Source organism: Carassius auratus, chromosome 16, assembly GCF_003368295.1.
Source record: "Carassius auratus strain Wakin chromosome 16, ASM336829v1, whole genome shotgun sequence".
Taxonomy (NCBI): Eukaryota; Metazoa; Chordata; class Actinopteri; order Cypriniformes; family Cyprinidae; genus Carassius; species Carassius auratus.
In genome coordinates, this window is record NC_039258.1 from 17,705,724 (window position 1) to 17,722,970 (window position 17,247).

The window sequence follows — 17,247 nt, forward strand, 5'->3', positions numbered from 1 at the left end:
CAAACTCGAAGTGGGAAGTAAATGTGTGGTTTGACGATGAGTAGTACTACACCACAGCCTCCAGATGCTTCCCTCCAAGCCCAGATGTATCACACAGCCAGCCATCTCGCTGACTTTAGAGACGCTAAGTGGAGGAACAAATATGTTTTCTACAATGAATAATGCTTATCTTATTAATATGAAGTAGATTATGTTAATCTCGCTTGCGACGATTTGGTTGTTGCATATTATTTATTCATTATGTAATTACGCAATTGTTCTCCAAACATCGCTGCCTGTGTGATGAATATTAATGAGCTGCGTCATTACCTTCCAATGGCAGAGAGTTGGCTAATGAATATTAATTAGCAAGCCCTTTTCGCAGTAGGATTTGTAAATTCGCGTTTCACCGTTTAACCGGGGGTGAGTCCGGAGAGCGAGAGAGACGCAGTGTGGGCGGGTTAAGAGACTGCGAGAGGGAGGAGATTTTTTTTCTCTCTCACGGCATCCACCGAAAACGGGGGCATTGGTTTCTCCGTATCTAATCTTCAAATTCCAGTTTGGCTCCTTTCCGCAGTTCGAGTAGTCTCGGGAGGCACCGGAGGCTCCAGCCGTTGCAGTCGGTGTGTCGGCGGGCATCGGGCTGTCATAGGTGTGAGTGTGTGACGGATGCTTAGAGGAGACTGAACGGGGTACCATCTCACACCTCACGGTAACGGACATTTGATGCCAAAATATTATTTATAATTCATTTCTTGCGCGTGACACAGGTGTTATATCATCTAAAATTACCATCTAGATAAGTGTTATATCATTTTTGAATTAATTAACAGGCTTAAAAATCGATTCGTGTTTGTCGCATATATGTATGAGTGAGCCATAACACCGGTCGTTTTAATAACGCGCTGTAAACACCAGTAGGTTATATCACGGATCTGTCCGTCACCAAAGTTGGAAGATCTTAATCTTTATATTTATAAAAATAAAAAAATACTAATTTAAATAAATGACATAGCCTATATAAACCTTATCAGAGCAGATGTTATTCGAGGACAAGCGTTTAATATTCTGTTAACAAACCTGCCTATGTGCTACATCCGCGAGGATACACCTGCACGCGCGTGAGCGAGGATGCGCAGACTTCTCAATTTCACGTGCACTCAATTCGCTTAATACCAAGGTTTTTATTGAGCGTTGATTGTCACTAGTAAACACAGCAGGCTATATAATAGTCGACATACTGTCTCTCAGATGGAAGCCAGACCTCCTCGGCCATACTAGGCCACGAAAATGATGTCAAGGGTATTGCATATCATATTCACATATACCTAAAGGAGTATTTAATGTCTTAATGTTTACGGATAAGGAAATGCAGGCAAGGAAATATGTCTGTCTGTCTCTGTCTCTGTCTTTGCGCTTATCTGTTTCTCCTCTGTCCTCTATGTCAAACTGCTCCATAGCAGGTTAATGCATGTTATTTCCCTCTGTCCTTCCCCTCCTTCCTCCCTCAGATGGCCAGAATGAGTTTTCTCTCCTTTCTCCTCTTTTGCTTGACTTCGGTTGCCCATAGCAACAAAGGTCAGTGTCCTCCATCCTTTTGATTGTTGATACTGAGCATTGTGTTGATGATTAAGTGCGAATGAGTGTATTAACGTTTCTGTTCGCAGCTCTGGCACATGCACTTCACTTAAACCAGAGAACTCAATCCGTTTTGGTGTTGAGTGTGAAATCGTGTCAGTTAATAAATGTGTGCCTTCTTTATGAATGACAACAGTAGATTTTGTATAGGCCGCATCTCAAGGTGACATGGGAAGAGACAACATGATGAAGAAAGTGATGGAATGACATGAGATGATGATGGTGGGAGAGCAATATTTGGAGAAGGACAGAAAGGATGCTGATATATATACTGAGGCATCTCTGTGAGAAAGAGAAGGGGAGTGGGAAGTCGACTCTTGTCCTTGAAGAAAAGGGTGAAAGCTTATCCATTCTTTGTCTCTGCTATTTTTAGACATGTGGGAAACCAGAGATGCTATATTTCTTAATGTATGGCTAAAATTTCTCACAGACATGCGTTGATCTTTCTATCAATCGTCTGTCACAGCTGTTGACGGAGTCGTTCAAAATGCTCCGGTCCGTGTGGGAAAGCAGCACGTGGTGTGATAAATGGAGTGAGATGCACAGCGTTGTCGCTCGGTCCGTAATCCGAGGAGTAATCCCGTGGTCTGATGCTCAGATTAATGTTATATGGCTGAGTGAGGGATGAGAGGGAGGTACGCGGGCGTGGGTGGGTGGGTTTGAGAGAGAGATAGAGGGATAGCTGGATAAATGGCGAAAAAAGACAGATTGATTTAAAATATGAGAGCGAGGTGGACGGCATGTGGCCACACATGAAAAAGACTGGTGCACTGAGTTAGTGGTCAGCAAACTGTCTAGTAGTATAGTAGGCTGTCATATGACAAGATATTTAAATCGTTTTTATGAAACAGGCCTCAGTAATAAGGATTAGAAATTAGGATTTTTACCCACCTTGCGAATGTTTTAACTGGCACCAGGGCAAAAGAATGATTGATTTTTATTTGTTTGCTATTATGTATTTTTCTAGAAATATTTATACGTTTTTCATATTAGTTGTTTAAATAAATTGATGTTTTTTACATTCATACTGATATTTAATATATAAATATACACTATTCAAATGTATGGAGTCAGACATTTTTTATTTTAATGTTTATGAAAGAATTATGTTATGCTCACCAAAGCTGCATTTTTTCCAAATATACAGTAAAAACTGTAAGCATTTTTCTATTTTAATATATTTTCAAATATCATTTATTCCTGTGATGGCAAACTGTAGTCTTCAGTGTAACATATTTCTTCAGAAATCTTTAAAAGCTTATTTTTGTTGTCGAAAAATATATTTGTTTTTAAAGTTAATATGATGTTGTTCAATATAAAGTTTAAAACAGTAGCATTTATTTAATTAATATATATATATATATATATATATATATATATATATATATATATTTAGAATGTAGACGCCTTTACTATCACTTTGACTCAGCTCAATGTGTCTGTGCTGAATAAAATTTTACCATTAAATTATTATTATTATTTTTATTTATTTTTTACTGACCCCAGACATTTGAACAGTATATATTGCAAAGAACACAAAAAATTACTGATATTAAACACACTTGCATACATTTGGCATACAAATCACACCAACACATATGTTTTTAAGACTCTTTTTTCACAGATTTGACAAAGCCTCATGATCTCAGTGACAAATCAAAATAATATGTAACAACAATGCAAAAATACATCACAGAAAACCAATGTTTAAGTTGCAAGGCATAAAAATGGAAATGTACAATCTAATGAATGTAAAAAATATTGTGGCAATGCAGCACCAGTCAGAATGACCCGGGCCAGTAGGCCAGCTTTATTGCTGAAGATTTCTCATTTTCAGGGTGTTTAATGTTGGTTTGCGTGGTTCCGTCTCCAAGCATTCTAAGAGAAGCTATCTGTCTCTTTTTGAGTGATAGGCACAATATACCTCACGGTGTATGATCAGACCAAACATCTCTACATCTAATTACTCTGCAAAGCAGCGAGGCGTGCTGTGTGTGTGTGTGTGTGTGTGTGTGTGTGTGTGTCCACCACACAGTTTCAGTCGATCCCCATATGGGTATGTTTGTAACTTAATGTGCAAGTGTTATGCATATGTACAGCTGTCGAACCATTGCACCATCTGCCACTAATGCATTTTAGCACAACTTTTTTTTTATTTGTTGCTAATTCTTTTGGCTTGGACTACTTGTGTTTGTCTTTGAACCTCTGCTCACTCACCTTCATAACGCTGTGTTATAAATAGTCTTGTAAACAAAAAGAAAAGAAAAGAAGCTGTTTGTTCTGAGTCATAGATTGTTCCGGTGGCTCTCACGCCTGTCCCTTGCTTTTGTGATTGTTCTTTCTCAGCCAATAAACACAAGCCATGGATCGAAACAGAGTACCAAGGGATCGTCATGGAAAACGACAACACTGTCCTCCTCAACCCCCCTCTGTTCGCCCTGGATAAAGATGCACCACTGCACTATGCAGGTAAAGATGCTGATAATGTCACACCTTTATGTGTTCAGGTGGAGACACATTTACCACTTCAGTATCAGTCATTTCAATAAGAATCCACACAATAAGGAGTTTTGCGTGAGGGCTAAAGATTTCCCTACGCAGATTTCACATCATGTCTGGATAGCTGATAGATAGTAATATGCTGCTCTGAGCAACAGAAAGCTGTGTGGTTTATTAAATATTGGTACAATCCATTGAACACATTGTACTCCCATCCCTCATAGACACCTAAATAAATAAATGCTAAATATGCTGCTACCCTGACTAAGGTCTATAGACAAATGATCTTATTTTTCTGCTAAATTTAACCACATCTCTAAAGTCATGCTATGGTTTTTAATCCATTTAAATGGTTAGTAGACCCAAAAATGAAAATTAGCCCATGTTTTACTCACCCTCAAAGCATCCTTGGTGTTAAAAAAAAAACACCTGCCTACAACCATTCTAAAGTTTGGAAGAGCAAGGATTATTTTTAACATAACTTCCATTGGATTCGTGTGAAAGAAGAAAGTAATATATACCAAGGATGCCTTGAGGGTGAACTAACTCTTTAAGATTATATTCATATACCTTTTTACAAAGTTTCATGGGGAAAAAAGGTCTTGAAATCATGCGGGGAAATCTTTTGGCCTTAGGCCAGATTCCCGTTTGCATGGATTCTTATTAAAAATGCATTAATTTTGCCAGTGAAATTTACAAAACAACCACACCTTAAGTCAGTAAATATAAGCCCTCACCTTTGAAAAGGAAACACTAATTGTGCATTTAATATTAGTAAGGTATTTCCAGTTTTGTTGTGTTGAGTTCAGATCAATAGTGTATGAAGCACAGCTCAAACAGAAAACACTTTCAAACAAAGCAGCTTTCTGTTGGCTAACGCAGATAAAATCTTTCGCCCTCATGATCATTTTTGCATTGCATAGATTGAAATGGCTGGTGAACATTCGCTGAACAGCGATAAATGTGACCGCACCTTTCATCAGTAAATATAACCTCTTATGCCTCAAGTGTGAAAAGGACACTTAATATTTACTCCTAATTGACAGGGTCTAGTCAAGGTTTTGGTGTAAGGGTTATTTTGACGGGGAGGGGGGCATCTTTGGAGCTTGTAACAGCTAGTTTAGTACTGCGGTAAGTAATTACATGTTATGTTTATAACGAATTACACAGAGATTAAGGCTGACAGACCTCCCCTCTTGGCAGACTGAGCTAAAATTCAAAGTGCCGTGTCATGTGTGACAGCACTTTCTGAACACAGACAAGTGTTTACTTCCAGAAGAGCACTCAGCAGCCCTTTTCACATCATTTCACACATCAATGTTTTTTTTTTTACTTGTGTAGTAAGTGGCACTTTAAATAAGGATTTGTACAAAGGTTGTCAGTCACATGCAAAATATGTTTGATTCAAATGTAGTCAGTGCAGATGTCTTTTTCTCTTTTCAGGGGAGATCTGTGGGTTTAGGGTTCATAACGGACCAGGTGGTTCTGGTTCGGCACAATTTGAGGCAGTGGTGCTGGATCGCTCCACTGGAGAAGGTCTGGTTCGGTCAAAGGAGCCTCTGGACTGCGAAAGCCAGAAGGAGCACAGCTTCACCATCCAGGCGTATGACTGCGGTGAAGGTCCTGACGGGACCAACAACAAGAAGTCTCACAAGTAAGAGATTTCTCTTGTTCAGATGAAATTTTCCTAAAGATCTGGTTTCTGCAAGTTTATGTCAGATCCATTGCATTCTTACACCCTTGACACACTCTTCCCAGGGCCACCGTTCACGTTCGTGTAAATGATGTGAATGAGTTCTCTCCTGTCTTTGTGGAGCGTCGGTACGAGGCATCGGTGCCCGAGGGTCGTCTGTTTGATCGTATTGTGCGGGTGGAAGCAGTTGATGCCGACTGCTCGCCTCAGTACAGCCAGATCTGCTTCTATGACATCATCACACCCAACGTCCCTTTCACCATTGACAACGATGGTGAGATCTACAACTGCCAGCATTGATACACTTTTTATCTCATGTAGGGGTGACAGATCATGACGTCTCATAAAAATAGTGATATATATATATATATATATATATATATGGGGTATGGGTTGAGCTATCCCACATGCAAGTCCCCATATAAAGGTATATATTACTTTGAGATGTGCTCTTGTTTAAAGGGGGGATGAAATGCTATTTCATGCATACTGAGTTTTTTACACTGTTAAAGAGTTGGATTCCCATGCTAAACATGGACAAAGTTTCAAAAATTAAGTTGTACGTTTGAAGGAGTATTTTTGTTCCCAAAATACTCCTTCTGGTTTGTCACAAGTTTCGGAAAGTTTTTTTCGAGTATGGCTATGTGTGACGTTAGATGGAGTGGAATTTCCTTATATGGGTCCTGAGGGCACGTCTGCCGGAAGAGCGCGCTCCCGTATAGCAGAGCACTGAGAGCACAACAGACTTCACTGATCAGAGCGAGAGCGTCGTGAAATGTCACAAAAGAAGTGTGTTTTTGGTTGCCAGGGCAAGACAACCCTGCACAGATTACCAAAAAAAAACAGCATTAAGGGACCAGTGGATGGAGTTTATTTTTACAGAGCATCAGCGGAAGTGTTTGTGTTTGTTCCCTGCATTTCGAAGATGCTTGTTTTACAAACAAGGTCCAGTTTGACGCCGGATTTGCATATCGTTTATTTCTTATGGAGGATGCAATCCCAACGAAAAAGGGTCACGATCGTGTGTTGGAACCGCAGGCGGTGAGTAAAACTGCTTCAAATATCTCTGCCTCCTTGTTAGTGCGTCCCCTCCCATGCCGAGACCTGGGTTCGAGCCCCGCTCGGAGCAAGTCGTTGCTGCTGCTGTTCTCATTCAGTTTCAGCCTCTGGATCTGATTCTGGATCATAAATATACGCTGAATCTGACTGTTAGCCATGGTTTGTTTTGGATGTTTTTTTCCTCACGGTAATGTCACAGCTTCCAAACGCTCTCAACGCAAAAGCTTACTCGCGCTCGTGATTCTTTAGCTCCGCCCACACGTCACGTCTCCAGCCGGTCGTGTTTTTCCGGGAAAAATCAGTACAGACTATCTTTCTCTTATGAATATAATAAAACTAAAGACTTTTTGGAGTTATGAAGAATGCAGTACTACTCTATAGGTACTCAAGATTAACAGGATATTGAGTGAAAACGAGCATTTCACCCCCCCTTTAAGACAAAGTGAATTAATATACTTTACTTTTAGGTCTTTAAACTGGCCCAAAACTTCTGTTACACTCATACCCATAATATTATTATCGTAATATATACTATTCTACTTGTGAAGATCAGCATTGCTTTAATCAGTTTTTCAAATCATTCAAAAATGAGGTGGCATGTTAATGTTAATGTGTTTTTTGGGCAGTTCTCTGAACAGCCCAGTTGCTGCAGTGAGATGGAGGGATAGTCACCCATCCTGATCATTCAATGCAGATCACAGCACCCACTCACAGACGAAAGCAATCAATAGCCGACATTTTGTAACATGACAAATGCTGATGAAGAAGGCCATTGGAAAGAAACCAAAACAAGAGAGAAAGCTACAATAAGCAAGGCACACAAGGGAGAGAGATCCTCTTTTTAGCCATGACTATGCAGATTTTCCTGCTGTAGTGTGTGTGGTTTACTTTTGTAATTTGGGTCAGGCTGAACCAGACACCGCTGTGTGAATATCCTTTTATCTATTGTGCCTCTTCAATATCGTTCTTTTAGTCTCTCTCTCTCTCCTCCAGCCCACAGTTGGCCTTCACCCGTCCCTGTCATCTTTTATTACATTGTTTGTTTTTGCTCACATTTCTCATTTTGAGCTGCTTTTGATGCTTCTGGTTTATTTGTCTCATTCTCAGTGTCCCTGGCAGTATCAAATCTGCTTTATTATTTCCAATCTGAGTCTGTTTTACCAAAGCTTCTGGCTTTCAAATCTTTTAGTGATATCTGTGTTTATTTAGCTTGATATACACCCACCGGCCTCTTTGCTATTGCCGAGTTAGACTCCCTTTTGTCTTCAGGACCGACTTAATTTTGTATGGCATAGATTGAGCAAGGTACTAAAAACATCCTCAGAGATTTTGGTCTGTACTGACATGATAGCATCATGCAGATCCACCTCACATCCAAGATGCAAATCTCCCATATCATCATAGTAGAAAAACAATTCCAGTTTCTGAAATAATTAGACAAACCCTTTTGGCATCAAAAAACATTCCACGTTTAATGCCACTTAAATCACCTTCCTTCCCCATTCTGATGCTTGGTCTTGACCACATCTACATGCCTAAATGCATTGAGTTGCTGTCATGTGATTGGTTGATTAAATGTTTGCATTAATGAACAGTTGAACACAATTTGAACATGAATTAATAAAGTGGACTGTGAGTGTGTAAACTACTCTATATCTTACAAATTCAGGGAACATAAAGAACACTGAGCCACTGGACTCTAAACGCCAGCGTGTCCACAGTTTCTGGGTGACAGCGTTTGACTGTGGGAAGAATCGAGCTCAGGCCGATGCTCAGGTCATAGTCACAGTAAAACCTTCCTGCAAGCCTGGCTGGATTGGTAAATATATATATTTTTTACCATTTATTAGTTATTTTCATTTTATTTATTAAATTGTATTTTTATTATTATTATAAAAATTGTACTGAATTCAAAAAAATTGAAAACTTACATTATGTGTGTGTGTGTGTGAATAACAGGATGGACAAAGCGCATCGAGTACACTCCTGGTTCTGGCAGTATCCCTCTCTTCCCGAACCTGCACTTGGAAGCGTGTGAGGAAACGGTTTGGAACATCCAGGCTACTGTTGAGCTTCAAACGGGTCACATTGGGAAGGGCTGTGACAGGGACAGCTACTCAGATCGATCTGTGCGCAGACTCTGTGGTACGTTTGATTAAGTTATTTCCTGAATTTTTCATTTCTTCAATAAATTGTCTACGGTTTGAATTTGATGATGGCAGATCCTCATTCATTAGGATTAGAGATGATTAGCGAACAGAAGATTGAGGACTAGGAGTTTATCTATTACGGACTCTGTTGCCCAACTGTTTATCTCATTTAGAGCAGATGGGAAAATGTCCCAATTCACTCCATGCTTTTTAGATTAGCTGCAGGATGAAAATTCTCAATAATTCTGTAGTTCTGTAGACACAGTCCTGTTTTTAAATCAATAATGTGTAGGCTTTTAATGTTTTCAGGTGCTGTAAGGGGTGAAGTCGACCTCCTTCCACCTCCATCTCCTGCAACCAATTGGACTGCAGCGCTGCCGACTCTTCCGTCTTCTGATTCATCCCTGGTCTTCTCCTTCAATGGCTCCACCCATGTTGCTGTAGTACCTGATTCAGTTGCTTCAGCAGTATCCGGTGACCACTTCACCCTGCAGCTGTGGATGCGAAGAGGAGGCGCCAGCACTCAGCCACCGGCCAATCAGGCGAGGGGAACCCGTAAAGAGGAGGAGACAATTATCTGCAGCACTGTAAAGAATGGTCAGTCTGTGCCTGTCTTATCACCATTCTGAAATTTCTGTAACATTTCAGTACCAATACCAGGAAAATTTAATACAAATAAAGTTGTTGACCACACTCTTCTATTTAAACAGTTACTCGCATTCAAAAGTTAGTGGTTGGTATGATTTTTCTGAGCCTGTCATGCTCCCCAAATGTATATGAATCATTTTGTGGAACAGTAATACATTGTTTAAAGGTTGTTTGATGAATACAAAGTAAAAAATAAATGCATGTATTTGAAATATCAATCATTTGTAACATTATACTTATGTTTTTATTTAATTTAATGCATCCTTACTGAAAGTATTAATTTATTTAATACATCTTACTAATCCCAAAATTCTGAACAGAAGTGTATGTATTAATAAAAATATGAATAAATTCAATTGAAACAATGGAACATAGTCTTCAAGTAAATAAGCAAAGTAATTATTTATGCATAAATAATATAAACAATGTATTCTAAAGTATTTTTAATGCTTTTTTATCCATGAAACATAGTACCAAAGTGCCAGACATCCCTGGTCAGAACTCAGATTTGAGCTGCTGTACTAAACTTTTGTGATCTCATTTTCAGATGACTCGTACTCTCACTACTCCTTATCGGTTCATGGCTGTCGTCTCTCTCTCTTCTATTGGCCGGATGTGTCTGCTGCAAGACCTGTCAAATTCCTTTGGAAACTGGAACAGGTAAAACTAACCGTGACAGCAAATCTTGGTTACTTTAATCCTGTCACACAGACTGTCACAGGAACTATGTGAGACGTGTTGCTTTGAATCCTATAAACATAATACATTTGCATTTGTGTACACATTGTTTCTAGAGCTTAGCTGACATTTGACCTCTGACTCTGACAGGTGTGTGACAGTGAGTGGCATCACCTGTCCCTTAGTGTGCAGTTCCCCTCTGTCACACTCTATGTGGATGGCGTGACCTTTGACCCCGCACTCATCCATGACAACGGAGCCATCCCCAACCCAGCACCACACCAGCGGCTGGTCATCGGAGCATGCTGGGGTAATTTAGCGATTAGTCATATGTGATAAATCTTAAGAGGCTGGTGTGAAGATCGCAGCAGTAGGTGGAGCAGAAATCTGTAGTCATGTTCTTTTCTGAGACTATATGTGTTTCTGCTATTAATAGACTCATGTATTATTCAACTAAACAGAATCGTTCTTGCATACTGTGGCACTCGTGTGTGTGTGTGTGGTAGAAAGATGCTTTCCGTCTCCTGCTGTTCTTCTAACTGGGTCACCTAGTCTGCGTTAATGACCTCCTATAATGATGTTTTGACACTGTGAAGAGGCTTTAAGTAATAGTTCAATAATGACAGTTCTGCCATTATTTACTCTCCTTCAAACTGTATGCTGTTATTTTTTAGCTGGTTAATTTTTCACAGCTTTTGCCATATAACACCATTTCATATTGACCAGGGACTCAAAAAGACAAAAACACAATTAAAGTAGTAATAATATAAAAACGTATATTATATTATATATAAAAAATATAAAGAAAATAATATAAAAGTAGAATTATAGAAGTTTTCTGAAATAAGAAATATTGAAGTAACTAGACACTGATAATCTTCACCTAGCTTGGATCTAGCTGGCATTCTGAGAAACAAATGGAAACATTGAGTAATTTTGACAAATTCCAGTCTGTCCCTCACACAGAGCTATCATATAGCGTCAGGAGTGATATGAAGAACTTGAATACAAATTACACCAATACAAAATAACTGAACATACACTATACCTTTTAAATGTTTTGAGTCAGTAAGATTTTAATACTTTAATTTGGCAAAGATGTATTGAATTGATGCATCAAACTTTGATACAACTTAGCAAAGATGCATTTCAGCATTTATCCATTTCCCTTCACTTCTCACTTTTTTCCTTCCTGTAGAGCCAGAAGAGAAACCGAGAGACATTGTGAACAACACCATGCCAGAGAGTAAAGAGACCGGTAAGGTGCACACCAGGACAATGTTTGGGTGTGGGTGTGAGTGTGTGATTCATGAGCGATCTGAGATCACTAGAGATACTCAGTTAAGTGTCAGTGTGAGTTTAACGTCTTTAAAAAAAGTCTGTATTGACTCATATATATCTATCATTTTGGCTCATAGGGAAGTTTGTCAGTGGTTACAAAGGGCTTTTGTCAGGAGTGACTGTGCGTCCAGGAAATGTGGAGCCCCACAGTGTGGTGGAGTGTCTGTATGCTTGTCGAGAAGGGCTTGATTTCGGAGACCTTGAGACTTTAGGCTCAGGCATGAAGGTACATTAACACTATGAATTAAAGTTTGTTTATTTTACATCTTTATATGTTATATAGCCCATAGTTCTTCTTAGAAAACTGTTGGGCGTTACTATAATGGTTTTGCTTTGTCTTTTGTCTAACTCTATTCTGTCAATAGTGTTTAAGTCACATTTAACCAGGCATGTTCCTGTAATGTCCCTTCCTCAGGTACATGTGAACCCTAGCCAGTCCGTGCTGGTGTTAGAAGGAGACGACATTGAAAGTTTCAACCGTGCTGTTCAGCAGGTGACATACAGGAACTCTCTACGGTTTGCCACACCTGGTGTCCGTCCGCTCAAACTGACCACCTCTCTCAGGTAGACAACTCTACACACACCCAAATAATGGTCTTTCTTCAGCATTTCAACTTACCCAACATATCTAAAGTCTTATGAATTTGGTCAGAAAATGAATTTACTGCAGTGACCAACAGTAGGTTAGTTTCAATTACCAAACTATATCAAAATATTATCCATACTGTAGATATTGCCGGAAAAAAAAAAGCTTTTAAGTAAAGCACACTGAAGAGAAGGAGATGAAAAAAATCGACTGATAAGTGCAGAGTAAGGAAATCCATTTTGGTTGAAAACAACTCCCTCTGTTTTTTGGCAAGCATGCAGATTTTAGGGCTTTACTTTACTGTCGTCAGATATCAGGCCAATGGGTTGTAGTGACCAGCTGTAGTATCAGCTGTCAGATTCATTTAACCAGCTGCTCACAGATTTATTGGCATACATTCACATAAACATATGAACACACATTTATGCAGAGTTGCAAACAGTCACGTGAATATAATACTCTGATTAATTCATCAGATTAATCACAATTAATCATATAATTAAAACGTTTGGGGTCAGTTAACGAAAACTGGGAATCTGTTTTTAAAATATTATGAATATTATATGGCAAAGATTAATCAAATTAATCAGAGGTGAAGGTCATTTTTTAAATAATGATTTCTGTTTCACATAAATGCTTTTCTTTTGAATGTCTGTTCATCAAAGGCTCCTGAAAAAAAATATATTATTGTTTTTACAAAAATATTAAGCATCACTGTTTTCAACACATTTTCTTGAGCAGCAAATCAGCATATTCAAATGATTTCTGAATGATCATTGAGAATGATGATGAAAATTGGAGTAATGGCTGATGAAAATTCAGCTTTGCGTCATTAAATCGTGATAATATTTCATAATACTGCTGCTTTTCATGTATTTTTAATAAAATAAATGCATCCTTGATAAGCATAAGAGGCTTCTTTTTCAAACCATTAAAAATCTTACCCACGTGAAAAAAAAAATCCTTTGTTGTGGAAGACCATTTGACCTGCAGCATTATTAAATAAGTAAATGTGACACATTGTAATCATAAACCATTGCAGCAAAATGACAAAAAAATATCAAGATACATTTTTCTCAAGTATCTAGATATTCTCTTTAATCGTCATAAATCTCTTTGTCCTTCTGTAGGTGTTTCAGTGAAGAGAGCTGTCTCTCTCTCAGACAGCTGGAGGGTTATCTGGTCGTGCTCCAGCCTGACGCCCCTCAGATCTCTCTCTCTGGGGTGGGACCCCACCTGGCCCGGCCAGCCGCTGAGTTTGAGGGCCCTCAAGGGGTTCCCCTGTTTCCTGAGCTCCGTATCGTCTGCTCCTTGTCTCATGCTGTGAACACAGCTGCTCAAGGCATGGAAGGAGGGGGTAAGCTTTGAACATCTGACCTAAAACAGTAATCTACTGTATGAACCCACCACTTGATTGATGACCCCTATAAGGGCTTATTTATCCAAATGGATTCTATTCGTTTATCCTTGGAAAATGATCTACACATCAGACCCTGTAACAGCCCAGAGGCTCGACTTGATGAATAACTATAAACGAAATATATGCGGTCTAAGAGCTGGTTTTAGTTTTGTCCAGAGGCGAAGCAGCAGAGAGGCTTCCTGATAAAGAAGTCAAGGTCAAGGCATTATCAGATTATTTGAAAGTTAGTATGCAAGTATTATCTCTCCATAGAAAGTGAGAGCAAAACAAGCAACAGAGTTACTTATTCGCCCAAAGGGCAACCTGTACTCACTCTGTTATCAGTGACTTTGGGCTTGTGCAATGCAGCGGACAGACCTTCGCTCTTCTCTCACTTCAGTGTTGTGACCAAAGAGTAGGGAATTATTCAGTCTTTTTCTGTCTCTTTATCAGCACTGATGTCAGATGCTGTGGCTCATACTCTGGATGGGTGTGAAGTCCAGCCCTTGGGGGAGGAGCTAAACCCAGAAAGGGAGGAGCTTCTGATTGACATGGAGTCATTAAAGGAGAGGGGACTGGACATCATTAACACAACAGCCTACATTGCCATCACTGGTAATTTTATGTTATTTAATGTAAACTTTAAGGCTTAGATTGCCTTCACTGGCAAAAACAGTGGGAAAGCGCTGTGTAAAGTGGCTAATAAATATATTTGGGCATTTATTTGTAGTCTTAACGATGGAAGTGTGTCACTGTTATCAGAAAGTGTCCAAATATAATATTTTAACTAATATAATTTAATAATAATAATTTAAGTCTTAATTTATAACAAAATATACAGTGTTTTAGAAATGTAAACATTATTACTTGTTGTGCTACTTCAAAATAAATGTCACTTGATTTACTATTTTATTAAATAATGTAAAACATTTGTCGTTGTTTAAGTTTTGCTATTTGGGGCTGTAAATGCAGATCATGTACATGGTCAGTAAGAAGCTTACTTTTGCTGAATAAGCTGAATCTACAGCAGTCATTGCTCCAGTCTTCAGTGTCACATGATCCTTCAGAGATCATTCTAATATTCTGATTTGATGCTAATATTTTTTTCTATTATTTACAATAGTATTATAAAATATATATTTAGTTTAACTTCACTGAGATTTAATATAATGCTGCACAGTCACTTTAGATCACTTTAATGCATCCTTGCTGAATAAAGTATTATGTTATAAAAAACAAAAAAGCTTTACTGAAGTAAAAAGCTAAATTATTTTAGCATAAACACATAAAGAACACATTCTCATTTATTTAACAAGAAATAGAAAAACTGCAACACTTCAATCCTTCTCTTTCAGGAGCGGAGTCTATTTCTGTGTACGAGGATGTGTTGCGCTCTATTCATTATCGCTTAGCAAAGGGCTCTGCTCGTTTTGAAAGAAGGTTCCGTCTGTCCTGCTCTGAAATGAATGGACGGTACACCAGCAACGAGCTCACGCTGGAGGTAATGAACACCACTGAACACATGACACTGATGTGGACACACACATCACTTAATTAACACACACACACACTCTCTCTCTCTGTCTGTCTGTCTGGTTTTCTCCTGCTCAGGTGAACTTCCTGCACTCTCTGGACAGTCTGTACCATCCGTCTCACCTGCTGGCATCCCAGCAGCAGTTCCTCCACCCTTCCCATCACACTGGGGAACTGAGTGGACACACGCTCCCCAACCCACACCGCAACTCAGGTACATGTCTGAGTCTGACATTTTTGTATTGGTATATCAATTTTTTTCCCCCTATTAATAATGTTTACTAAATGGTCTTTTTTACTGCAGAGAAAGTTTTGAGTTCTGAATGGAATATATTTAAATATTATAATAACATTACATCTTTTTTTTATTTGATCAAAATATAAAGAATAAACAAAGTCTCTCTCTTTCCTCGTGTGTACAGTTGTTCCAGGAGCCGCAACTGTCATCATCATGGTGTGCGTGGGTTTCTTGGTTGTCATGGTGATTCTTGGTGTCTTTCGCATCCGTTCCATCCATCGCCGTGGTGATGGAGCAAGAGGCGGAGACAAAGAAGGCAGTAACCAATGGGACGATTCGGCCCTCACCATCATTGTGAACCCAATGGAGGTATGAATGCAAAAGTAGTACTGTCCCCAAACTTTTGAATAGTAGTTTATCAGCATTATTACTGATCTGTGATGTACTGATCTTATGCATCTCTCTTTATATTCTCTCTCTTAGACATATGAGAACCGCATGGGAATTGCAACAGACATGGAAGGAGAGTGTGACGATGAGGAAGAGGTAGTGGATTCGCCCGGCGATTCCAGTGACGACCAACGAATCATCATCAAGAAAGAGGGAAGAGACTCCGCCCCCAGACGCTACTGAGCCAATTAGCCACACCCACAAACTAGAACACCACCCGCTCATTTAAAACACAGGAATATACGAATGCACACAGATGCAACATCAAAGAACATGCAAAGTGTCTAACCCACCAGTGACACAATAATAGGATCTCAGCCTCTGTGAATGCAATGCTTCTCTCTGGAATGTACGCTCCCACAATGCACAACGCATTCCCTCTTTGCCACTCTCAACCCAGACCCCAATATATATTAATGGCACAATTAAAATCATTCATCAACCATTCCAATTGATGTGCTCACAACACTTTATCAAACATAATAAAAAGTCTAATTGTCAACTCATATCAGCTAATTGACTCCGAATGTTTCAGATTGCAGCCTATTGTTATTAATATGACGTCTAGTGCCCAGTACACCGAGTACAAAACCACTTCAGAAGCTGTATTTCCTCTGCACAATCTGTCTCTTGATACATTCCTTGAACAAATTCACATGTACAGATATAGAGGACTAGTCAGTAAAGGTGTTTCGTAATAGTGATAGACTCCAGCTAGGTATGCAAGTGCTTTCTTTTAAGCATCCCAATGCACGCACACACACACACACACACACACAAATCTGTGCTCCTCTTCTCACAACCTCATGAAAAACACAGTACAGTGCAATGCCCTCTGCTGTATCAGAATGTTAGCTCTACCTGGGCAGTTTTGATTGTACTTAAATGTATGTAAATACAAATGACTACTACTATTATTCTCATTTTTTGTTGTCGGTTCCATTATTTTTGTTCATTCTTGGTCTTTGCACTTTCAGATAGGCTAGGTATTTTTTTCTAATATCTCTATTGGTAATATCCAGTGGTAATGACAATAATAGTATTAGTAATAAGAGCGGTAATGATTGGCTTGATGAATGTCTATTTATTTGTGTGTTCAATTGTGTAATTTAAAAACTTGTTAATATCTGATTCACAGTGAAACAGAAAGGCACATTATTGTTATGCCTTGAACACTTTTCACCTCTGCCATCATCCTCCCTCTCTCTTTTCTTCCCCGTCCTTTCTCTATCCATGCACTCTTTAGATACTGCCACTGCTTTTTTGGTTTCTGAATGTACATCTGTGCCACCTTTCCTCCTTCCAGCTCGCACTCCTCCTCTCTATTTCTCTGTCTGTGTTAGTATACAGTGGAAA

At 39.1% G+C, this 17,247-nt stretch overlaps 1 protein-coding gene across 2 annotated transcripts; it reads left to right on the forward strand.

Moving 5' to 3' along the window:
• Positions 1-383: 383 nt before the first annotated feature.
• Positions 384-16,937, forward strand: clstn3 (calsyntenin 3). Of its 2 annotated transcripts, XM_026284516.1 has the most exons (19): positions 384-691; positions 1,491-1,557; positions 3,964-4,086; positions 5,560-5,770; positions 5,875-6,083; positions 8,538-8,687; positions 8,828-9,013; positions 9,328-9,615; positions 10,214-10,326; positions 10,495-10,654; positions 11,543-11,602; positions 11,763-11,911; positions 12,101-12,249; positions 13,402-13,628; positions 14,124-14,285; positions 15,026-15,171; positions 15,282-15,417; positions 15,626-15,810; positions 15,925-16,937. In XM_026284516.1, the coding sequence occupies exons 2-19, from the start codon at positions 1,491-1,493 to the stop codon at positions 16,072-16,074; spliced, it is 2,871 nt and encodes a 956-aa protein (XP_026140301.1). In that variant the 5' UTR covers positions 384-691; the 3' UTR covers positions 16,075-16,937. The 2 variants fall into 2 exon arrangements, with proteins under 2 accessions (XP_026140301.1, XP_026140302.1); XM_026284517.1 differs by lacking the exon at positions 1,491-1,557 and having other exon boundaries at positions 385-691.
• The last annotated feature ends 310 nt before the right edge of the window (positions 16,938-17,247 follow it).

Bases quoted from the DNA above. Each gene is read 5' to 3' on its own strand.
- clstn3 (XM_026284516.1), top strand. From the start codon at position 1,491: ATGGCCAGAATGAGTTTTCTCTCCTTTCTCCTCTTTTGCTTGACTTCG. The intron at 4,087-5,559 runs GTAAAGATGCTG...TTCTCTTTTCAG, and splicing joins TGCACCACTGCACTATGCAG to GGGAGATCTGTGGGTTTAGG. The intron at 15,172-15,281 runs GTAATGAACACC...TCTCCTGCTCAG, and splicing joins GCAACGAGCTCACGCTGGAG to GTGAACTTCCTGCACTCTCT.